At 58.2% G+C, this 7,029-nt stretch overlaps 1 protein-coding gene across 1 annotated transcript in view; it reads left to right on the top strand.

The window, feature by feature from the left end:
- The window catches only part of BAHCC1 (BAH domain and coiled-coil containing 1), a 58,422-nt gene that overhangs the window by 543 nt on the left and 50,850 nt on the right, over positions 1 to 7,029 (top strand). Inside the window, exon 3 of the mRNA XM_006886321.1 lies at positions 10 to 73. Coding sequence (XP_006886383.1) covers positions 10 to 73 — 64 coding nt within the window. The remainder of the gene's footprint in view (positions 1 to 9; positions 74 to 7,029) is intronic.

Below are 7,029 nucleotides of genomic sequence, written 5' to 3'. Positions count from 1 at the left end.
GCCACGCAGCCCCCGGCGCACTTCCAGCCGGGCAAGTACTTCCCATCGCCGCTGCCCATGGCTTCGCATACAGGTCAGTGCGGGTCGCCGCGGAGGCCCGAGGGGAAAGGGTCCAGAGCAGCGTGATCCTGTCTTTCCGGGGCGTCAGAGCCGCTGGCCACTGGTGTCCCCGCGGTCTGGGGGGGGGCGACAGCCGAAGCAGCTGCCCCCTGGGCGCCGCCCCCTCTGCGGGGCGCACTCCGGCCGGTACCCCTCCTGCGGTCACTGCGCTTGGCCTGGATGAGGTGGCGCTTCCTGCGGAACAAAACGGCCCTTGTGGGCCAGGGGGCGGCGGCCGAGGCCCCCCCCGGATTTGGTGGAGAGCGCGGGGCGCGTGTTCATTGGGACGACTGGTGCCAGACGGGCAAAGCCTGTTTCTATATAAAGCCTGGAAGTGTCAGGGCGAGAACGGCTTTGCGGGGAGGCGTTGGCTGTCGGAGGTGCCTCTGCTGCCCCACTAAGGCGGACAAAGCGTGGCCAGCCGCCCTGGGCCCGGGGAGCCCCGCCGCCTTTGGGCGTTGGGATTTCGATGCAGCCGAGTACGCGCCTGTTTGCTGAGCGAGGAGAGCCGGGCCTCCGCTGCAGACTGGTGGCCGCCCCTCGGGTGTCCTCCCGGGCAGGGCTGTCGGGTGCCCAGGCGTGAGCTGTCCTGCCTCTGGTGGTTTTCGGGTTCATTCTGAGCAAGGTCAGAGGCGACAGCGCAGCGGTCAGAGCCTGGCGAAGGGGACCCCGGCGGAAACCCGGAGGTCCCAAGGCACTGGGCCGTGGCTGCCAGGGGGCCGCTGCCTGGGGGCTGCGTGGGGACCCCCGTCACCCTGGCAGGCCCGTTGGCTTTTGTCTGCAGCTCGTCTTAAACATCAGCAACGTTGTTTGCCGTTTTCTCTCCTTTTCTTTTAAATTTGGCAGTAACAGTTATTATTGCCAACTTGATGAACTGTGAGTACTAATAAAATTATATCTGCCTTAATGGGATTACAATTAGTTTGTGCATTAAAAAGGCAGCAACGGGGCTTTGAGGGAAAATGTCAGAAGGGAAAGACGGAAAAGAAATGTCAAAAAGAAAAAAAATGTAGATTTTCTAAAAAGAGGGGGAAATGCACAAAACTGCTTAATTACTAATGGGCTCTTAGCAAGTACAATAGGAGATTCCCAGTGCTGACCAAGCGCAGTGAATGGGGCAGCCCCGGCCCTGCACAGGCCCAGCCGGGCTCCCGGCTCCGGCTCCCAGCTCTCGGAGCTCCTGGCTCCTCCTCAGAGCTCCCCCGACTGCCTGCTCTGCCCCCAGACTCTTTCTGGTTCTGCTCTTCTTTTCTCCTTCCTCCCCACCTTCTCTTTTTTTCTTTCTCTGGATTTATCACTTGAAAGAGAAAAAGTACTTGGCAGAGCAATTGGTGCTTTAAAAATATATACACCCCACCCCCGTCCTTATTAAGTGTCTTCCCTCTCCTTGGTTGGACGTAGTGTCCAGCTCAGCCCACCCCAGGAGTGCAGAGGCACTCGAGGGGCTGTGGGCTGGTGGCCCCTGGTGGGGGGGATGGAAAGGGAAGGTCTGCACCCCCCCCATGTGCCTTTTAACCAGGCAGACAGACACACAAATGCCACCAGCACCCCTGGTCTCCAACAGCAGTGGTGGGGAATGTCCTCTGCTGAAAAGACCCCATCAGGTGGGTTCACGAGTGAGCAGACCTCGTGTGGCCCTCTCCCCACGGAGCAGTCACGGCAGGCAGGTCTGGGTCAGCCATGATGGCCACCTTCTGTCATCCTTTCTAGACCAAGGTGCTATCCATTCAGGTGAGGGGACTGGAAGGAACCTCTGTCCTGATCATTGCAGGTTTGTCCACGCTGCTTTCTGAGTGTAGGTCAAGCAGGGTGAAGGGACATCGCATGGGCCATGTCCTGTGTCCTCTGTCCTAGGCCATACCCTAGATGCTGTGCTATGATCTCAGAACGCCACCCCCACCCTGCCTCTGACTGAACCAGCCCCTCTAAGGGCCGTGAAGGCCCCCAGAGTGCCCCTTCGGGGGATACAGGCCTGTGGTCCTGGTCTGGAGAAGCTGTACTTCTAGCTAGCTCGCTAGCACTGACCAGGAGGTGTGTGTCCACCTCCAGCTCCACCTGAGAGCCTTCCACCTTGCACAAAGATCCTTTTTTAAAAAAAATAAACACTGTCTATTTTTTCCCCTCAAGAAAGGCAGCAGGATCCCGGTGACTCGGTCTGGACTGTGTGGGTCCATGATCCAGTTTAAGAAGGAAAATGCAGCACCGAATTCTCTTTCTTTTCATTTTTCCGAATGTGCCAATCTGCAGACAGCCAATGTGGTGGACATTGTCCTTGTGTCTGTGGCCGGTGACTGGCTGTGGGCTCTCCCAGCCCTCCCTCCAGCCAATGCCCCACTGAGAGGGAAGCCCCCATCCCCAGTTGTCTGTCTGGCTTGAATCTGAGATGGACAGTGGGGCCCAGCTTCCCAGGCATCGCCTCTCCTCCCCCCTCCCTCGGCTGTACCGTGCTGGCCTTCACACGCCGAGGGGACCCTCGCCTGCAGCAGGCTGCTGCCTGTGCTCGGCGCCGTCCAGTGCTGTCAGCCGAGGGACTGACTCTGATGGGGACGCCGGGCCACACGTTCTCATTGTTTCCCTAAAACTGGAAGTGCCGATAGCTTTAAAATCGGGCTGTGGGGGTTTTATGGCAAAGCGCTGTTACAGTAACCTTGTCACCGAAAGGTGCAATTAAAATGTTTGGAATCATTATTTTTAGTGCAGTGTTAGATTTTGTCTCTAATACAGATGGTCCGGAGGCAAAGCTGTGAAATTTAGGGGGGAGGAAAACTCACCAAGATTTTTTATCAGAGCTGCTGCCTCAAGCGATTGGAGCATCCCGAGGTTGAATAAGGAGGCAGCCGGCCCAGGGAGGCCCAGGGACAGGCAGCCGCAGCACCTCGTCGCCTGGTGGCCAAGCAGTCCCCTCCCCCTCATGCTGCCGGTCAGTCCTGGCCTGGCCCTCTGCCTGGTGCGGTTGCAAGACTGGGTTTGAATAATCCTGTGGCTCTGAGGCCCCTCCCCGCCCCTTCTCTTGTCCTCCTTGGCTGCAAACGCCTCCGAAGCCAGGAGCCCCTCTTGGCCTGGAGTGGTGTGAGGGGAACAGACAGTCCGCTATCTGGTGGGAGAAAAACAAAGTTTTTCCTGCCAACCAAATGCTTCTGAGCGCCCCTCTTCAAAATCCCAGTAGAAAAGAAAAGGGCATTTCCTGGTGTGAAAAGACCCATGAAAAGATCCTCCCTTGTCACATGATAATTTTTTGGTAAAGGGTTAAAAAAAATTTACATTTTTGTAGATAACTCATTCACTACATCACTCTGTGGGCTGTTCCTACAATGCTTACCAGCATTAAGTCGATGTGAAAAGAGGTACTTTCTAAAACATCTACCCCATCTACCCATCCGGCTCAGTCAGGGACAGAGCCCAGAGCCTGACATCAGAGCCCCCAGGAGCCTTGGGGACCTGCTGGTGGCCTCCTACACCGCCCTCGGCCGTGGTTTGCCCCGCCCACTCCACCAAAACCCATTTTTGGAATGTGGGTTGCTTTTTTTCCCCAACGGGTCTTGAACCGCAGCCGTAACTACTGTAGGGACATTCAGGTCACGTGACTGATGAGGCAAATTAGAGAGGGGGACAGGGAGCCACTTGGCACGGTAGCACCTCGCCCCTGGAAAGCGCGAGCACCCCTAAAGCTTCCCACTTATTCTTAGAAATCCCATCGTCTGGCTGCGAGACAGGGTCCGAGGCAGCCGTGCAGGCAGGACAAAACGCACAGGAGGCAGGAGAGGGGCACCGGGGAGCTAAAAATACCCTCCGACACACACCCGACAACAGAACAAGCTAAAAATACTCCAGGCTTTGGCAGGGAGCGCGGAGTTAAATAAATTATACAAGAGCCATTCATGGGGCCAAGCTGACTTTCGCTCTTACGGGAACTCGGTTCCAGCTAATAAAAATAATAATTTACTAGCCCGTGAGCTTTGCATGAGTTTAAATTTAATTGGTGGGGCTTCTGGCGTTTGTCATTTCTCAGCCATTAGTGGGCTTACCCTCGCCTGGGGTGGAGCAGTGGTTAAGTGCTCACCTCCTTCCTCACTGCAAGTTCAGCAGTTCGAACCCCCTGACTACGCAGAGGTGGAGAGAGGTGGTAGTTTGCACCTGTAAAGATGGCAGCCGCGGGCGATTCTGCTCTTTTTACGGCGTGCTGAGTTACAAGCCAGCGACGGAGGGATGGTTGGTTTTAGGTTAGGGTCAGGCGGAGGGGATGCCAGTTTGGGGGTTCTGGGGAGCAGGGGCAGCATCTCCTAGGAGCTGGGCCTGGGGGTAGGGCAGGAGGCCGGAGGAAGGAGGCCTCGGAAAGAGCGGGCGCCTTGGCTATTTTAATTTGATAAATGACGGTACACCTTTAAGAGTGTGTTTTAACAATCAAGATACACTCCAGCAAGTTGATAGGATGTTCGCTGTCAACTTACATATGTCATCAGAGCAGGGCTCTGAGCATAAAGAATGTTCCCACCGCAGGACACGCTGCAGCCTCACGGAGGCCTCTTCTAGAGCAGGAGCCAGAGGTGGGCAGGAGTGAGGGGCCTGCGGACTCCCAGGTCTCCCTACCAAAATAAGAGCGCAGGACAGCCTGCTCAGGAAAGCCCTGTGGACGGGACCCGAAGCCAGCGTTTTGCAAGTGGCAGTTGGGTCTCATTGGTCCCAGGAACTGTGGGTTTCCGCCAGGATGGCAGCTGGGTAGCTCTGTGGGTGTCTTCTCTCTGCCTTAACCCAGGGTCCACTCAGAGCTCCCAGGCAAATCCATTTCCTACAATGCCCCGTTTGGTCTTGGGGTCTTTGCCTGGGACCAGCCACATCCTGGACTGAGAAATCCCAACCCTGTTGACTAGGAGCAAGCTCCTTCCGGGCGGAAGGAGTCCGTGGTGGTCGTCCCCAGAGCCCCCCTGCCCTTCCTGCCTCAGAGGCCTCTTGGGTGCCTGGCTTCCTCGTCTACCATAAACCTCAGAATATAGGCCCCCAGCAAATGGGAGCTGCCGCTCTGCCTCAGGCCTGCGTGACAGCTGCCTTGATGGTCCCGGGTGACCCACAAAGCCCTGGGAGTGTCCTCACTGCACCACCTGGTGTAGGCCCCGGATTGTGCCCTGCCCCAAAACTGCTTTCTTTTGGGGGCCCGAGTGGCATCAAGGCTAGTTCCTGCCTAAGGCCCCCCCCCCGGAAAACCCTCCGCGACTTGGGGGTGGCAGGCCTTGAGGGCTCCTGCGACAGTACTCTGCTGCTCTAACCACTTTCCAGAACAAAAGATCGGCCTGAGCAGCATGCGTGGTGCGCGGTCAGCTCACCACGCCTGGCCGTGGAAGGCCTCCCGGGTGGCCCTTGAAGGCGCCTTGCGGAGGGGCTTCCTGCTGGCCACACTCGGTCACTAATGCTGGGGAAAGTCTGTTGGCTGCAGACACGAGCTGTTTAGCAAAGCTGTTCTCATCGGCGGGTCCCCGTGACCCTGTGGGCAGGAGCCCTCTCACTGGACACCAGGCATCACCAGCCCAGGTGGAAATCACACCTGGACGAGGACTAGCCTGGCCGCCCTGGTGCTCTGCTCGGCCATGACGTTCTTTTAGGATGTCATGCCACTTAGAGTGTGCAGCCCGCTGTGTCGGGACGGCCCTGCGTGTGTGATCTACGTGGCCTCACCTGCAGGTGGTCGCCCAGGGTCACAGGGTAAGGATTGGCATGGTGGACATTTCCTGGAGTCTGGCCCTGGTAACGAGATGGGATCCAGATTCAAGCTGTGGCCCACTTATGATGGGGCAATGGCGTCACTTATGTAAAAGGGCCTGGTTATGAGAGAGTCTGGGGGTGCCAGTGATGAGTCAGGGCCTAGTTCCGTCCTGAGATGGGGTCCACTTACGAGCTGAGGTATGAGACAAGGGCCAGGTGACGAGCTGGGGGCTGGCGCTGGGTCTGCAGGGCCGTGAGCCCGGGGGTGGGGAATGTCCATGGCGGAGCTGGGAGCCAGCTGGCTGGCATCGTGGGCTGTTGCTGCAGCTGTCACGTCAGATTAGATTCCAGATTGGATCAGGCAGGAAGCGCTTTTCCATTCTGACCGGGAAGGGGGGGTGAGAACAGGTGGGCTAGGCTCCCTGCACCCCCATCACCTCCCTGCCAATATCTAGACTCCAGGGCTTTTGAGGCCTGAGGCTGTCTGGGGTGTCTCTCCTGCGTGCTCAGGGGTCCCACTGTGCCCTGGTGACAATGCCCCCCCACTTGCCAGGTAGGCACTGGTCACATGACTGCAGCTGAGCAGGGCTGGTGGGGACAGCCTGGCCAGTGGAGGGACCTGACAAGAAGGGGTGCTTCTGGGTTCTGAGCCTCAGCCTGGGCTTCCCCCACACCGAGCGCCCTTACGAGTGGTCAGCACACCGTCAAGAAACGGCGGTGTGGCTGGGTCGGACCCGGAGCCTCCTTCTAGCAGGGCGTTGCGGACCTCACGGTGGGCAGAGAGCGGGGCTCAGGTATGACCTTGTTGGGGAATGATGAGTGGAGTTGGGGAGCAGGACAGGGTTGAGGACACGGGTGGATTTGAGGGCAGGTGATGTCCCTGCAGCTCTGGTGCTGCCTTGTGTGTGGCCTCACTGCTGCCCGAGGCCCAGGCTGCAGCCCCACCTGGTGCGCACCTGGGGAAGGCGAGGACAAGGAACATGCGCCCATGCACACTCGTTTACACGCGCACACACGCTCACACGCTCTTGTTTACACAGGCACACTAACAGCACACCTCGTCCACACTTGCACGCACACATGATTGCAGGTCCAGTGTGCATCACCTGCTCCCCTTCCTGCCTAGTTCTGTAGCTCTGCGGGGAAGGTCCCAAAGCACCGCGGACCCCGAGGCGGGCCTGTCCTGTGGGCAGCTCTCTGCACGCACCGCGGACCCTGAGGTGGACTCGTCCTCTG

The sequence above is a fragment of the Elephantulus edwardii genome, unplaced genomic scaffold (genome assembly GCF_000299155.1).
Source record: "Elephantulus edwardii isolate Elephantulus edwardi_28Jun2011 unplaced genomic scaffold, EleEdw1.0 scaffold00048, whole genome shotgun sequence".
In the NCBI taxonomy this organism is placed as follows: domain Eukaryota; kingdom Metazoa; phylum Chordata; class Mammalia; order Macroscelidea; family Macroscelididae; genus Elephantulus; species Elephantulus edwardii.
This window is presented reverse-complemented; position numbering and strand designations above follow the sequence as displayed.